Here is an 18,054-nt window from a genome sequence, read left to right on the forward strand (position 1 = left end):
CTTCGATTGACAGTGTCAATTTGCGGTGTTGTAGGTAACTCTGGCGCTGTGACTAATCTTAAAATTTAATCTGGAAGTTCGTTACTAGTCGTTACGGTTAATTGTCCATAAGAATACTTGCAGTGGTGCAGTGTAATACTCATTTTGTAATTGCATAAATTTATATTTAAAGGTGCATATTCATTTATTCGCTTGGATGGAGTTCTTGTGATTTTAATACATTTAATATATATATATATTGTCTTTTACAGTTTTAACATGGATGGGAAAAAGAAAAGTTTATCATAAATGTCATGTATTTAATGAAATATATCAAGTCAAAATACAGGGCAAATTTATCTGATGAACATTTGAAGTTGCTACTTGTAATTAGCATTTCAAAATCTGAACCTCCGTTTAATTAGATTTTAAAAACAGTTCCATCATTCACATTAATGGTTTATTTATAATTTGTGATGAAAATATGAGAATTTGCTGGTAGTGTTTGTTGTCATTAATATACGATAATTTAATCTCACATACTCTGTAATTAGTTTATAAAATTTTCAGCTTTTAATAAAACTAATATCTAGAATTATTTATTTATTTATTTTACTACAGCCCACTGAAAAGTGCTGAAGTACCCAATGTGGCCCTCGGGGCGAAAAGTTTGGAGACTCCTGCCTTGAAGAATATCAGCTTGGCTGGTTAAGTCTGCGGCAGCTAACTTTAACCTTGAAATCCAGTGCTGGTGGCTGGATATGGCCCTGACATTGATTATCTGGAATTGCCACCGACTGTGTGAAGTAGCCAGGCCTGTGGTCTGAAGTTTGGGCTGTGACAGTTTCAACTATCTAAACAACTAGCCAAACAGTTAGTATAAACATAATGTTCTACTATTTACCACTGTAAATAATGGGTTGAGAACCTGGAGAATTGGGTTCAGTTGTACAATGCAGCAACTTGTGACCCTAGGCAAGTCACTTAAGCCTCCACTGCCCCAGTTACAAACTTATTGTGAGCCCACAAGGGACAGATAAAGTACCTGGATATACTATGTAAACTGCTTTGGTTATACCAAAGAAAAGTGGTATATCAAATTCATTGTCACCTCTATAACAAAGATATTAGCAGAGGCTTCACTGAATAGGTATTTGAATGTATGGATCTTTCAGGTTAAGTGAACACAGAAAATCTCCTTGTTAAAGAAACAAGAATAGTTGACAGAGAATTCATCCTGGATTTTCGATTTTTAGAATAATTTGTTGAACCTCCAAGAGATTTATAAGGCGACACAGTTCACTTGTCTTCTCTGTGATGATGAAATAATGGGAATCAATACAGCAGAAAAGGGGAATGTACCTTGCCTCAACATACACCAAACAAACAAAAAAGGCAAGCGAGATGTCCAAAACAACCAATAGTATAGTTTATTAGTATAAAATTTTTTTAGTCCCAGTTTTGGCACTCAGGAAGTGCTTTCCTCAGGGGACAAACAAATAGCTAGAATAAGAATATAAATAAAAGACTACCTATCAAAAAGCATGAAACATATAAAATTTGAGCACAACGGAATCCGGATTTTGTCCCGGGGAGCGAGACCTGTACTTTCCGTGCTAGGTACGTTAAGGGTCTTAAGTGGGTGGGTGATGTCCTTCATGAACATGGGCGTATTCTCACTCCTCAGAGCTTATGTCTCTCTATGATTTGGACTCTTTGGATATATGTTTGGGTATATACAGCTCCAACATTATGTATCAGGCTTTGCTAGTTCAGCTCTAACGGCAATGTGGGAGCCAGCTGCGCCACAGTTAAGTTATTATACTTCTCTTCTTTTGACTCTGTGCCCTGATACACTCTCTCATAGGTTGGCGAGGGCTTGGAGAGTGAATTTAGCCACTGACACAGATCCTGCCGCTCTCTCTCATGGGTTCCTGCACTTGGCAGGGGTGTCCTGTAATATGATTCACAGGGAGCAGAAATTCAAGCTTTTTCATAGAGCTTTTATATCTCCCTGGCAGGCGTTTTGAGCGGGGTTTGCCATACGGGCAGATTGTCTCAAGTGTGGCCAGGGCCACGCCACGTTGGGGCACCTATTTTGGACCTGCCCCAATATTCAAAGTTTCTGGTCTCGGGTGTGGGCTTTTCTCATGTCCTTGTTGCCCTCTCTCCTGTTTGCTCGCCCCAGCTTGCCCTTTTTTGTCGAGCGTGATCTGGGGGACTTCACTAGTGGCCACAGACTCTTGGTATCTAAGGCCTTATTATTGGTTAAGAAGGTGATCTTGGTGTACTGGCGAGTGGCAACTACTCCTTCTGTGGGCCAATGGAAACAGTTTATTTTTGAACTGGCTCTGATTGAGCGTAGAGCTGTTTCGGGTAGGATGCTGGGTAGCTGGGAGAAGTTTCAGGATATCTGGGAGGTGTATTGGGCTTCGTTACTGCACAGGGCAAGGAGTCTTCTCCTTAATTCATAATTTCTGCTCGGGGAACCTTCTGGGATTATTTCCCTTTCTTCTGTCCTCTCTTTGTTGTTCTCCTTCTTTTCTCTTTCTCTTCTTCCTTTGTCTCTCTTTGCTAGCTCGATTAGGCCTCACACTGTCATTGTGAACCAACATATTTCTAGGTTCACACACACACTGGGGGTGTAGGAGGGAGGTAGGTGGGGTTGGGATGGAGGGTGGATGCTGGGTGGAAATATGAAAAACTTTCTGTTGGGCAATGGGTATTGAAACTTTTACTCTTTGTTTAGCACTTACTCCTTTCTGTGCAGTTGCGCCTGATGATTTATGTTGTTACTACTTGTAGTTCTGGTTTTATACTTTGGCGTATTCTATTGCAAACTTTTGTATTTGTTCTGAGTGCTGTTTTTGACTATTGTTAGTTATTTACCTGCTGCTCAATAAAGAGACTATTAAAAAAAAAAAAAAAAAAAATTTGAGCAGAACAACAAGACAAACAAAACTTGGAATTTTCTGTTGCAGATCTAAACTGGATGACTGGGTCTACCATATGTGTGGGTGGGAGTGGAAGGAACAAGTGAAAGCTGAATCTATAACCCACTGGCTCCCAAACCTGTCCTGGGAGATCCCCAGCAAGTAAGGTTTTCAGGATGACTGCAATGGATATTCATTAGTTAGATTTGCATGCAATGGAGGCAATTATGAAAATCAAACTCACGATATTCACTGTAGGTATTCTGAAAACCTGACTGGCTGGAGTTTCCCAAGGATAGGTTTGGTAACCACAATTGTAACCGCTCTTAACAACACCTACTACCCTAGCCTGTTGTGATAAGAATCCATTCTTAGATTTTAAAAAAAAATAAAAATCAGCATCTGACAGATAGGCTCTTTTCTCCTCCCCTTCTCTCCTTGCCTCTCTCTGCTCCTCTCACTTCTTTTTGTAAGAAGATTAGATTAGATAGGGCAAGTTGTTGCAGGTTAAGTAAAGTGACTATGGTGAGTCAAAAAAAAAAATGCTTTCAGCTTGCTGTTTTTGTGGTTTCTTATCCCTTTATTTCTGACTGAGCATTTGATGGGGTGGAGTCTGCTGCTTGTAGCATGACAATGTAGGATAACACTTATTATAACAGAAACTAGTCTTTAAGCCCGTTACATTAACGGGTGCTAGAATAGATGTGTCTGTCTGTCTGTGTTTCTTTATCTCTCTCTCCTTGGCCGCTGTCTGTATCCTTCTGTCTCCCCCCCCCCGAGCAAAGCAGTCTGCCCCCAGGACACACCTCCCCCCAAAGCAGCCCCCTTTCCCTTTCCCTAACTGTCTCTCCATGGTCCTCTTCTGTCTTCCCCCCCCCCCCGAGATAGGGAGAGGTGTCCCCAACACACCTCTCCCTATCTCTCCATGGCCCCTTCTGTCTCCCCCCAGCACACCCCTCCCCCCCAAAGCAGCCCCCTTTCCCTCTCCCTGTCTCACCATGGCCCCTTTTGTCTTCCCTCCTAGAGCAAAGCTGTCTGTCCCCAGCACACCTCCCCCCCAAAGTAGCCCCCTTTCCCTCTCCCTATCTCTCCAAGGCCCCTTCTGTCTCCTCCCAGAGCAAAGCTGTCCCCAGCACACCTCCCCCCCAAAGCAGCCCCCTTTCCCTCTCCCTATCCATGGCCCCTTCTGTCTCCCCCAGCACACCCCTCCCCCCAAAGCAGCCCCCTTTCCCTTTCCCTCTCCCCCTGGCTCCCGGTATTGATCCCCTTCTTACCCTCCCCTCCATCCCGGCATCTTCTGGCCTGCTCCTCTTCAAAGCAGCCTGCGATCGTGGTGGCCGGCTTTAGCGAACCTCGCAGGCTGCTCTCCAACTCGGTAGCACGTTCCCTCTGACCCGATCCCGTGCGTCAGAGGGAGCATTCTTCTGAGCTTGGAGAGCGGCCTGCAAGGTTCTTTAAAGCCGGCCATGATCGCAGGCTGCTCTGAAAAGGATCAGCAGCGGCGAGTGAGGTGACACGGCGAGGACGCGGGCAGGCAGCGAGTGAGAGGCAGCGGTGAGTGAGGGCGGGCGGTGACGCGCCGAGGACAGGGAGAGAGCACAGTCGCGCGCCTTCAGCCCCCGCATGCGCCGTGAGGTTAGAATGTTGCCACAGAAGCACACCTCACGGCGCCACACCGCACGAATTTTCGAGAGCGCATGCACGCTCTAGCATTTTATTATATATGATATTGGTGTGGCTGAAGAAGTAGTGAAATCATGGGTGCGGGTGGGGGGCTGCCCAACAGGGAATTGAAGTTGTCCGTGTACTTGTTTCCTTTTGGTGAAGGGAGGATCATCTGCAATCTGTTGATGATTCAGGTTGATGTGAAATAGTGTTTGGAGAATAGCTGAATAAGTTCTTCCAATGAGTGATTGTTGCGGATGTGGAATAAGATGCAAGATGGTCTGAAGGAGATCTGAGAGGCCACGGGCAACCATTGGAGTCTCTGGTAGTACTCTGTCACAGAGTCAAACTTCCTGAGCCTGAAGATTAGTCTAACTGCTGTATTTTGGATGAGTTGAAGTCTATAGAGCTGCATTGTGCCTATTCCCACCTATAGGGAGTTGCAATAGTCTACCTGAGCGAGAATGAACATTTGGACCAGCATTGCATGGGCACTCTTTGCACATGCTCAATTCACATGCATGAACTGAGCATAGGAGAGGAATACTGGTGTCAGCAGTTATAAGGCACATTGTCAACTTCTTCAAACCAGTGGCAGTTCAGGTTGCGGAGCTCTTAGGTTGGCGGGGTTTGGGCATCCCTGCTAGCAAAGGTAAATGATCCAATATTTAGAAAATGCTGAGCTCCCGAATTTATGCTCCTAAGTTAGCCTCCTAAGTTTGTCCCCTATTTTCAGCCAAACTTAGAAGCTATCTTTAGGCGCCATTTTTGACCAGTTAAATCACTTTGAATATTGACCCTTTAATGAACTTTTGAGTAAAATATGTAATCAGCACTAGTAAATTTTCTAGTTATGATCATAATCCTCAAAGTTAGGAGTATAAATCCTTGGAATATTGAGCCCAAAATGTTTAACAAAGGTGAGAGAGAGCAGAAAGGAATGAATACCCCCCTAAAAAACCCCCACAGGCTGCTGGCCCCTGGGCTGAAGCTCTAGATGGTGTATCGGATACAAATTTATGTGATGAGATGATTAGCGCGGACCTACCTCAACTATTTCTGAATATTTTATCTTGGTTCTTCTGGAAATGTATCACGCACTAACTGCATCTTTTATACTATGTACTATCATACAGAAAAAGTCTTCTTTTCTATCTGGACTAACATCTTAGGATCTTTACCTAGAGTACTAAAAAATCCTTTCAACCTCTTCCTTTTTCTAATTTTTATCTTAGGCTTATTAAAACCAGAAACAGGTTGAAAAGTGTATTTTGCATCAATTCTCTTGAAAAGTAAAACAGAAACTAGATTCTGTCAGACTTTTGTTTGAAAGTTCTAAAGCAATCTGTGTATGGAGACTACAGCTCTCTCAATCTCATCACTTTTAAATATTTTAAGAAACCAAACATATTGGTTCTTGGTTTCATTTCTTATTGGATAGTTTATTATATTCCATGTTTCTTTTGCTAATTTGATAAGAAATGCAGATATGTCATATCCTTTTATGGAGACATACTATTTAATAGTGGACAAGGATCAGATGGTTATCTGGTACATAATTCCTCCTCTGCCTTCTTGGTGACCCCTGAAAATATAGATATCTGATAAATCCTCTGATTAGCCAGAAGCTCTTTTTCAAAGTCTGAGTAAACTAACTAACTAAAAAGTCTGAGCCTAAATAACAGGAAAAAAACCCAGAGTGATTTAAAAGCATGGAAAGTTCTTGTGATCTTTAAGACAGGCTGGGTGGGAAGGAGGGAGGGAGTGGGCAGAGCTCACTTGCTTGAGTTGCTGCTTGTTGTTTTCTTCCTTCAGAAACTATCAAGAGAAAAGTTAAAAGCAAAACTTATTCCACAGGAAAGTCTGTAGTGGTTTGGGGCCAAAGAATGATCATTTTGAGGCATTCACATTGCATCTAGTTCTGCCTCAGTGGGGGATGCTTTTTCCCCAGAACTAGATGTTACACTTAATTCTGGCACCAGATTTCTTCCTCCAATGACACAATCTATGGATACCTCTCTAGTTGATTTGCCACCCAAAGCTGCAGTATTGAGAGAGTATTCATACTTCTCTGACAGCACAGGGAAAGGAGGAGGAAAACAATGATTTGATCTTAAGCCCACTGCAGCAATAGGGTTTCCAGCATGTAGAGTGGCAGACAGTCCAGGAGAGACCCTCTGTGTCAATGCACATAGTGTAGCCTAGTTTGAGCAGATGCAGCCACATGAGAAAGGAAGGTGATAGCTAATCTGCTTTAGTCCCTAAAATCTTTATAGATGCTATCTTCTGCTTTTTCGCTGGTAGGAGACCCACTTCTGATTGAGAGATTGTATGCAATCTGGAAGCTGTTTCAGCACTTTGGACAGAAGAGATCATTTCTTTACAATGACACCCTGATCCTTGTTATGTTTACCAATGCCACTATCTCTGAGCCCAGATCATTGGTGCGACTCTTTTTGGAACTTGATATTAAACATTAACACTAACATCTTATGTGTCAAGACGTCAGCATGGCAATTTAGCCAAGGGTATATCATAAAATCTGCACAATAAACAAAGAGATATTTTAAGGGGAAAATTCTGAAACAAATCATGTAAGAAGTGGCATATCGAGTCTCTAAATAAACTAAGGGGTCGTTTAACTAAGGTATGCTAAATGCCTTACAGCCCATTATATTCCTAATGGCTGCATGTCATTTAGCATGTGCTAATTATTAGCGAACCTTAGTAAAATAACACCCTAAATCTGTAAATGCAGTATAGATTTTGAAATCCCACAGTTTATTAAAAGATTTTTGAACATGGCAAAAACTGTATAACTATGGATAGGCTCCTTTGAGTTGTGAAAAATAATCTAATTGAATCATCCAAATATTCAATGCCTGCCTTATTTCATTGCATGAACAATACAACAACATACTTTAATAACGCATGCAATCAACATTTAATAAAGGCAGGCATATATTTCTAATTCTTTCAATTTTCTGAGACAGATTATCAGCTCATTAACAGAATTACTAACCCAGTGATTCCCCAACTTTTTACTATGACAGAACCCTTAAAATATTATTTTCACATACCAAGGAACCTTCAATTTATGCAATATAAACAGGGGCATAGGCAGATGTTCATTTGGGGATGGGGGGGCCATGCACATCTGCTCAGTTGTTGGTGGAAATGCCCAAGCCCTGCCAGCAGAAGTCTGCTGCCTGAGCCTCTTCCCAAGCATATTTGGGAGCACTGACACCAGCACTCTCACACAAGCTGCTAAAAACGAAACACATGCAGGAATGCTGGCGTCTTCAGCTGCAGCATACTTCCAACTTCCTCGCTGCTCAGGTGGCACATGTGTGGGAAGGAGGTTTGGTGAGTGGACCTCTTTGGCTGGTAGGGCTTGAGCATCCCTGCCAGTCATTCTATCGGTGCCACAATTTGGAGGGGGCTTGCGCCCAAAGTGAGGGAGCCCAGGCCCCCTCATAATTATACCACTGAATAGAAAATATTTTATTGCTATTATTTGCAGAACTTCTGAAGAGAGTTAGGTTCTGCAGAAACTAGTTTGCGAAACTCTGTACTAAGCAAATCCTTTCCAAATATAATAACCAGAATCTAATATCTCACAAAGTAATCCTGGATTTTATACACTTTTTTGAGCAAGGACTGCTTTCAGCTCAACTACCTAATTCCTTGGCCTTACTTATGAATAATAAACTCCATTATTAACATTAATCTGAAAAAGTCTAATTTCTAATGTTTTACTTTGTTCTAATCTTTCAAGTATATCTTATTTCTTTCCTCATCGGCCTCCTATCTCCTTATCCCCCTTAAAAAAACATATCAGTTTAAGAGGTGCTTAAAGCACTTTGGGTTTGTCTGTTTTGAAATACAACAGTAAGTCTGGGCTATAATGAGGGTAATACCATAAGATACCCATTTGCAGACCTTGTCGTAGGACTGTGTGAGAGACTACCAAGAACATAAATGGACAGCTCACAGTACTACACTAATAGCATTTACTACTACTCTGAGAGCAGCTGAGTCTGATGTGCCTTTTTCACCTCTCAAATGGTTGAGCAGGAAAGTATTCAGAGATTTGGAGGTAAAGATACAGTATCCTTTAATTTGCAATTAATAAACTTCATGCACATTTTCTAAATAGCCTCCTAGAGGGTTGGTCTCTGATCAACATATTGCCATTTTCTTAGCATAGTTTTGAAATCATTATTGCAGAAATTCCATGCAACTTCACATGTTTCAGTCTACTGTAAGTATGATTTCACTGAAATGGCTGTTACATTTCGAGTACTGTTCACATATTCGCTTGAAACAAAGTTATTGTGCACTTAGGAAACAGGAGGAAAAAAATCTTGTTGCAACAGGATAGATTCTTAAACAATGTGACTTTAGACCAATTGGACCAAATTATTTAAACGTGAAGTTCAATCTTATATGGAATAGTGACATGAGAATTGAGAAGTTCAGGTCCAGATGTGCTCAAATCGAGAGGTGTTTTACAAAAGGCTCTCCCAAATGGCAGAACCTTTTGTAAAATACAAATAAGGAGGAACAGGAATGCATGTGTATTTGCATGCTTGCACTTACATGTGAAAGTAGCAAATGCAGCTTTCATTTGTACCTGCCAACAAGTATATACTGTATGTGTAGATGATCTCATTTTACAGATATACACATCTAAATACCATCGATTAAGTAGTGAGGTAGCAATTTTTTGACACAGAAACAAATAATGGAAAATTAAGGAGAATTATTCCTTTAAATTGTGTGAAACAAGCACTTTTTAAAATCTGTGCTGTGTATATTTTGGCCCACCCAATTTCTCTAAGAGTTTTAGTTGTGATTATAGGATAATCTTTTGCAAACTGCATAGATCCTCATGGCTATGCAATCTATAAGTTGATTTATGCTATTCCCCCCCTTAAAATATCTGCATCCCAGTGATGAAACCACCACCTATACATACAAGTTCAAGTAATCCACATGTGTAAATGCTATTTATATGTGGAGATAATTAAAAAGAGGTTAAGAAGTCCTACATTGAACTTAAAACTTGGAAAGGGTTTTGTTAAACAAAGGCAAGTAAACAATGCATTTTAAATGTACAAGTTATGTATTTTTAAAGCAGTGGTATATGTAGAGAAAGAAAGTATTCTAGGATAAGCATTTAGACATGGACTTTACTTGCATTTTCCTTATCTGTCAAAGAGTTAGAAATTTATATAAATTACTTACAATAGTAGTTCGATATAGCAATTAGTGTATACAAAAAGATACAAAAAAATCTAGGCATTAAATTTGCTTATTAAAAATGAATCGGCAACATTATTTACTTGATAAAAATAGAAACTAATTAATCTAACTGATTCACTTATTCATTGGCTTTTCTGGTGATTTATTAACAGATTTGAATTGACTAAAACATTCTTAATTATGTGTGCTATAGCTTACCTTTTCAACTGACCACCAGCCACTCTAAAGAAAAAAAAAAGATCTTCCATTCAACACCAAACTTATTAAACATCATCTACATGCTGCTTACTTAAAAACTATTAAATTTATAAAGCAATTTCTGCCAAATGTACCAGATACATTTAGCTAAGCTACTTGCCTAGAAATGTTTAATAAACTAGATACCTCTAAGGTTTGTTTGATACACATCAGAAGTTAATCTGCCTCATTTTATCAACCCTGAATCCACAGCCAAGTTACTAAGCAAAGTGCCCAATCTACATATATCCAAAAGGAAACCTGGGCAATAGATAGGTGCATTAGTGAGTTGTTAAGTCTACACACCCATAGTAGCTGTTCACTAAAAAAGGTATCTCCTGCTGACAAACACATGCAATAGCTCTAACTTATTTGTTCCAGAGGCTGGAAAAATGTATTACCTCACGGTATGAGAATTACTGAGTGCGATAAGGTGCAAAAGCAAACAAGATGAGCTATCATAAGGAAAGGACTTTTCAATTATTAGATATTCAGATATCTAAAAAAAGTTTAAAGCTGAATCCAATTTTATAACCGTTTCATAAACCAAATGTTTCATTTTCCAATTAACAGTCTGATTTTTACTTACAAATGTTTAACTTCATTAAAAATATAAAGCCATAAAACAGCTGTATACATATTTTCTTGCCAATAGGATGAAACATCTTTTAAAAAAAGTTATTTTTCATGTCTGCCACTTCAAAAAAAATAAAACAACATTTGGTTCTTTCAGTACACTGTATTACTTGGATGAAAATAAGATTTTTAAAATCTGGATTAGTGTTTAAAATTCAGTTGGATGAGTATCAGTACAATCAACAATAAAATTGGTGTCCAGTCTTTGAAAGGAGACAACTACTAAGTGGACATGGAAAGTGAATGGAAAATCTGAAGAAGTCTGCAAATGAACTGTTTATGACCTACTTATGCCAATGATAAATAAAAAATCTTCAATTTCAACTGATGCCAAACATACAGAATTTAGAATATCCACATGCATGAGATAAATTTGCATATAAGGGAAGCAGTGTTTGCAGATCTCTCTCATGCACATTCATAATGGATAGTCTGAAAACCCAACTGGCTGTGGAATTCCTAGAACAAACTTAGAAAGCTCTCCTTTAGAGTCTATCCTGTCTGAGGTATCAAGCACACAATAAAGAATTCCCCTATGCTTGTTCCATACTTTCTTGAAGTCTTGCTTTCTTTTTGATTACTGGTAAAATTCATAATAAAGAGAAATCAAGCATTCAATATTATATCATAATATGGCAAAGATATTTACCTGTAGCAGGTGTTCTCCAAAGAGAGCTAGCATATATTTTCACATGTGGATGACATTATCTACGGAACCTGATAAGGTCATTGCCAAGTAAATGTCACTTCAAATCTTTAGGCAGTGCCCACACTGTGAGTGTGCCAGTGCCTTCCCACCTGATATCAGCTCGTGGGGCCATCAGTTCAGTGACAAAGCAAGGAAGCCAACAAGAGGAGGTGGGCGGGTTGTGAGAATATATGCTTGCTATCCTTGGAGAATACCATATTTCTAAAGTAGTTTCCTTGTCATTTTTTACTGTCACATTAGTTCTATTCACTCATTTCTTTACAGAGGTTCTCTCAGCATCCTTCTTCATTCTTTGGTATTATCTAGACTACATTATTTTAATTCCATTCTTATAGGTCTTCCAAATTATCAGATTCAAAGATTACAGCTCGTAGAAAACACTGCAGTGAAATGTTTGTACAACCATTCAAAATCTGACCATGTTACTCCTCTCTTAAAAGTGGAGCATATTCTTCCGGTCACATTTCAAATTCTTTTTAAATACAATATACATACTTTTCAGAATCAATCATTAGGTCTTTCTTCTTTTTTGTTTAATCTTTTGGTTCAATATGCCCCACAAAGAACCCTTTGTTCTTCTCATAGGCAACTATTTCTCAATACTCATAGAAACTCATCCTTTTCAGGTATGGCTCCAATTTTATGGAATTTCCTACCTTTTTATCTCAGAACAGAAACTTAATTTTTAAAGTCCAATTAAAAGCCTATTATTTTTTTTGCAAGCTGTGTGGTTTAAAGTTGTCATAAGATCAGTGTGTTTTTTTGATCTTATCTTCAGTTTCTCCAATTTATCCTCAAACAGGTAATCTCCCTTACAAGGAACATTTGAAAGGTGTTCTTGCACCAAAGATTCCAGATCAGACACTCTAAGCCAAGCCAAATGGTGAATTATAATTTCCATCATAAATCCTCAAACCTAAACTGTTTCAGTTTGTCTGGAGGGAGAATTCCTCAAACTCTATCAGTTGTTTAAGTAAGAATTTAAAATAAATGGACATGCAAAACTGGTAGTCCATAATTCTATTAATGAGCATAGATGATTGCAAAATACGCTTGGTAAGAGAGCCAAATGTCCTGGCTTCTTTTCCTGAAGGAGCAGAAGTGTAAGATCATGAGCTACATGAACTGTTGAGTGCAGATTCTATAGCTAATGCAGAAAGCTGAAGTTGAGTTTTGTCAAATCCAGGACACTTTTGAATTCTATACATTCTGTCTATCTTTTTAGAACCTACCTGGACTGATGGAATTCTCCTAGTTCTTAAAAAAGATATCTTTCATGACTCTATTCAAAGGAATCTTAATACAGTTGTTTGATGGTGCTTCAAAGTCAAGAAGTTCAAATAGTTCAGAGTGAGGCACCTCTTCTGTTTCAACCTTGATGGGCAAAATGTGCCCCATCTGCTTTACAAATCCAGTAAAAAATAAACTTTCTATTGGTAACTTGTGTCATTGAGAGAAAGGATCAGAAGCTATACTACAGGATTCTTCTGCTGAGTATTCCAACAAATCCTCATCTGAATGGTTGAAGATATCTGACTCAGACTACTTGGCGAGTCAAGGGGTATGCGCTGAAAGGAATGTCATATGTGCGTCGAGATGGAGGTTGATGGTCTGAGGAAGGAGATAATTCCTCTACCCATGACGATACACTGAGTGGGTCTGTGATGACTCTACTGCTGAATGTCGAGCTGGAGTGCACCAGCTTATCCTTTATCGACACTTTGCTGTGTCCATACTGGGTTCCATGGATTACGTCATCCACATGTGAGACTATTATGCTTGCTTTTTCTTGGAGAACATACATAACAAAACAGAAATCTTGTTATAACATAACAAACAACAGAAAATGACTACAGGTACAAGATCCTTTATCCGAAATTCGATGTGAACTGGAAGTAGACAATTTCCCCGACATGACGCATGCTGAAACCAACACAGGTGTGTGTGTTTCTCCAGTTATGTGCACAATTCAAGTTGGAGGACTGGAAAAATGGCAAAGAGGACTGCAGATTCCACTCAGGGTGGCAGTGAGAAGCAGAAAAGGAAGTGTTTATCTCTGTCAGTAGCACAGAAATTTGAAGTATTGAAGAAGCTTGATCATGGTGTATCTGTACAATGGCTAACTGAAGAATATGGTCTGTCTTTTCAGACTTAGCATGGCCATTCCAAAATCTGAAAAATTATAAAAATCAAAATATGGCTGGTCCCAAGTATTTTGGATAAATGATCTAATACCTGTGATAACTTTTTCACAGCTGGTCTCAATAGCAGAGTTAATTTTATAAATTATTTTTTGTCTGAAAAGATTTATCCCGAAGATCAACAAGCTCTGCAGGAATTATGACCTTTCAAGTGTCCAGATGCATGACACACAAACAGTTATGGAATGAATATTCAAGATATGCCAGTATATTTTCCACCTTTAACAAAGTTTTTAATGAATTCACATATTTTATGCTCCTGGATTCTTTTTTTATTTTGTACTTACATAAATATATACATTTGTCCTATCTGTAGTTAGTTATACAAACATGCATGCACACTCACTCTTGCACTAACAGAATAAGTAAAGGATGTATCATTTATACAGTTTGACATTCACATAGTAATAATATGGATCTATTTTTTCCTAGACTTTTATGTATTTTAACTGTTTTCAACACTATTAGCAAGTTTCTAGATGAGTTTATGCTGATCTCCAGGTTACTGGAATAAAAATACAAAGCTGCCTTTTGATTAGAATTAGAAAGCCAGCATTAAACACAGGGTTTATGATGATAGTTTGCTTGGCAATACGCTCCAAGAAATCTGACAAATTACATCATAGTAGTACTTCACATTTTTTTTTTTCAACATTTCCTTTTTCATTATCTAATCAGAATTTCTGAATTGCACTTATCAAGATGATTTACAAGATAAGAAGCTCATGTAGGGACATGGGGAAATAGTTACATTACAATGAAGAGGAAGGTTACATTGTTGCAAGATGCTGTCCAAAGCTTGAAGGACAGATTTGCTGCTCTGGGGGCTAGACAGACTTAGGGATGAGGAGATACAATATTATAGAGGAAGACTGTGTACAGTTGCAGGGAAGAGATGGTTACAGGTGTGCCATGGATTAAGGAACAATGGGCAAGAGGTGAGGATAGTTGCCAATGCCAGGTTTGAAGAGTAGGCATAGAGGAATTTATCAAAAAAGTATGTTTTCAGTCTTTTCCTGAAGGTGAGGTAGTTCAGTTCTGTTCTTAATAATGGGACGTTCCAGGTTCTGGTGAAAAGAACATTGAATATTTGTTTATATTTCACTCCCTTGGCTGAGGGGATGAACAGCTGGAGGGTGTTGTTGATCCTAGTTGAGGTGAAGATGGAGGTTTAGAATAGAGAATGATACCAGGACAAATTTGTCCCCGTTCCCGCAGGAACTCAATTTTCTCATCCCATTCCTGTAAGCTCTGCCATAACCGCACAAGCCTTGAACACTTATGATTTTAAAATGTTTGAGGCTTGTGCAGATGAGGACAGAGCTTGCAGGAATGGGGCAGGGACAAGAAAATAACTAGTGGGGATGGGAAAATGAGTTCACACGGGGAAACATTTGTCCCCAGGTCATTATCTAGGTTAAAACAGGTGGATTATTTGTTCCGGTGAGTTGGTGTTTAGTGCAGGAAAGCTTAAATAAGATTCAAGCATTTATAAGTAGCCAGTATAGCATACGGTAATAAGCAGAGATGGGGGTCATATTTTTTAAAGCTGAAGATCAGTCTGATTGCACTGTTTTGAATCATTTGGAACTTGTACATTTGAGAGAAAGCTATGCCCTCTTAAGAGTGAATTGCAGTAGTTTAGCTGTGATAGGACTAGCATTTGAACCAGAATTGCAAAATGATTGTTGTAGAAATAAGGTTTAATCAGTCTTAATTGCTTTAAACTGTAAAAAAGTTTATTCCCCCAGAGTATGGAGATTTGGGGTTCGTAGAAAAGTGTGGAATCTAGCAGGATTCCAATTATCTTAGAAGTCTTTTCAGACTCAGAGGGTAAGGATAGGCTCGTTGGAACAGACTGTCCACGAATACTGCCATGAAGTTTACAGTGATTTACATAAATAATTATGATGATACAAATTATTAAATAGTATTACAATATTTAGGAATTATTAATAACAAATTCTTGAAATAGACAGGTATTTAGGTCTTTTTTGAAAATCTTAAAATTAGGTTGCTGGTTAATATTAGAAGGTAAAGTTTTTCAAAGTTTTGCTGCTTGATATGTTTATGTGGAGTTAAAAGATCTATTGTATCTTATATTCTTAATGACTGGATACTGAAAAGTGTCATTATTTCTCAGATTCAAAGAAGGATTATTAGAAAAATTAAAGAGTCGAGGCATATAATCTGGAGTTTCTCCAAAATGTATTTTAAATAATATATAATAGAATTTATAAAGTATTCTGCCTTCTATAGAGTTTGGAGGTTTTCTTATAAATTTTGGGCAATCATAAAGGTGACATTAAAATTGTTCAATTGATACACAACTAAAGATTGTACTATAAGGCGGAATTGATAGTTATCTAAATACTTTCTAATCCTTCTGAGTTTCCAGAAAAGACCAAAATACTTTTTTTTATTAACAGGTTGACCTGAGGTAATAGTGAAAAATTGTAATCAAAGTGAACTCCTAATATTCTTATTATATTAGTCAGTGAAATATCAATCTTATTTATGGTTAAAACTATAGTATCACAATTAATGTTAAACCATCCTAACAAATATAATTTTGTTTTATCCTTATTAAGTTAATAATTCAACATCTAATTCTCTAACGACTTTATGCAGCAATTCAGTTTTAATTTAATATGTTCTAATGCAGTGTTTTTCAGCCGCTGTTCCGCGGCACACTAGTGTGCCGTGAGATGTTGCCTGGTGTGCCGTACGGTCAGGGCCGCCATCAGGGCAGTACCACCAGTCTAGGGAGATGGCCGGTCCGCCCCACGTGGACAGGAGAGAGCTGGACGGGGGACCCGCGGAGTTCAATACATCTCGAGCCGCGAGGCTCGTCTTCTGTTCCTGCCTGCCCTGCAGCTAACATATAGCCGATCGCAAGCGTTCCCCGATGTCAGCGCTGACGTCGGAGGGAGGGCTTAAGCAAAGCCTGCCCTCCGACGTCAGCGCTGACGTCGGAGAATACTTCCGTTCGGCTATTTGTGTGCGGCAGGGCAGACAGGAAGCAGAAGACAAGCCTCGCGGCTTGAGCTTCGTTTTGCTGAGAAAGTTGCAAAGATGGGCTGGTAGGCAAACACGGAACACAAAAGGGGGGAGGGAGTGCGTTTTGGACACAAGGCATGAACTTGGGAGAGAGGAAGGGAGGGAAAGAGATGCTGAGGTGGGGGAGGGAATGGGTTTTTGGACACAGAAGGCATGGACTTGGGAGAGAGGAAGGGAGGGAAAGAGATGCTGAGGTGGGGGAGGGAATGCGTTTTTGGACACAGAAGAAATGGACTTGGGAGAGAGGAAGGGAGGGAGAGAGGAAGGGAGGGAAAGAGATGCTGAGGTGGGGGAGGGAATGCGTTTTTGGACACAGAAGAAATGGACTTGGGAGAGAGGAAGGGAGGGAAAGAGATGCTGAGGTGGGGGAGGGAATGCGTTTTTGGACACAGAAGAAATGGACTTGGGAGAGAGGAAGGGAGGGAAAGAGATGCTGAGGTGGGGGAGGGAATGAGTGTTTGGACACAGAAGGCATGGACTTTGGAGAGAGGAAGGGAGGGAAAGAGATGGTTGTGTACACGGGGAATAGAAGAAAGGAGAATTTTTGGTCATAGGGAGGGAGTGAGGTACAGATAGTGGCATACCAGGGTGGGGGGGGGGCGGTCTGCCCCACCCTGGGTTTACGTCCCAAGGGGGTGCACAGCTGGCCACCCTCCAGTGTTGTCCCTAGGCCGGCAAACTGCGGCTCTTTAGCCACTTGAGTGCCACCGCCGCCAACGGTGTTGTTGGCGGTGGCAGCATTATAAAATACTTTCTTTGTGTTTATTTGATTCCTATTCAAGAGAATTACTTTATATATAGTCAATATAAGCACAGAGTTAAATTTTTTAACATTTTCTAATGGTGGTGTGCCTCGTGATTTTTTTCATGAAACAAGTGTGCCTTTGCCCAAAAAAGGTTGAAAAACACTGTTCTAATGAACATGAAAAAGGAATGCGAACAGTAATATCTGCATATACAGAAGAATACTTAGTGTACCTGCAAGTCTGAAGCTATTGAAGTGGTGTACATTAGAGAATGACACGGGGAAAAAATCTATCCCCGTCACCGCCCCGTCACCGGCCCACCATCCTCTGCACCGCCCCGTCACCGCCGTTCCCTTCACCGCCCCGTCACCGTCACCGCCATCCCTTTCACCGCCCCGTCACCGCCACTGCCATCCCATTCACCGCCCCGTCACCGTCCCCGCTGCATCCATATAAGCCTTAGTACTGTAATATTTAGCTTATTCCTTTCTTATAAATCAAAGTTCCTGCTGCTGAACTAGAGAAAGAGATGTTCAGCTGGCAGGGCTTTGTTTATAAATTTTTATCAACACAACTAATATACTATTTTATCCTAAAGCAAAAAATAAATAAATAAATAT

The 18,054-nt window shown here is 39.7% G+C and overlaps 1 protein-coding gene across 5 annotated transcripts in view; it reads right to left on the reverse strand.

The window, feature by feature from the left end:
- FIP1L1 (factor interacting with PAPOLA and CPSF1) overlaps positions 1–18,054 on the reverse strand; it is a 342,276-nt gene that overhangs the window by 41,593 nt on the left and 282,629 nt on the right. For 3 of the 5 annotated variants that reach the window (XM_033945458.1, XM_033945449.1, XM_033945439.1), the window contains exon 16: positions 10,044–10,067. The exons of the other annotated variants lie outside the window; for them this stretch is intronic. In XM_033945458.1, the coding sequence (XP_033801349.1) occupies positions 10,044–10,067 (24 nt within the window). The remainder of the gene's footprint in view (positions 1–10,043; positions 10,068–18,054) is intronic. 5 annotated transcript variants of the gene reach the window in all.

The sequence above is a fragment of the Geotrypetes seraphini genome, chromosome 1 (genome assembly GCF_902459505.1).
Source record: "Geotrypetes seraphini chromosome 1, aGeoSer1.1, whole genome shotgun sequence".
Classification (NCBI taxonomy): domain Eukaryota; kingdom Metazoa; phylum Chordata; class Amphibia; order Gymnophiona; family Dermophiidae; genus Geotrypetes; species Geotrypetes seraphini.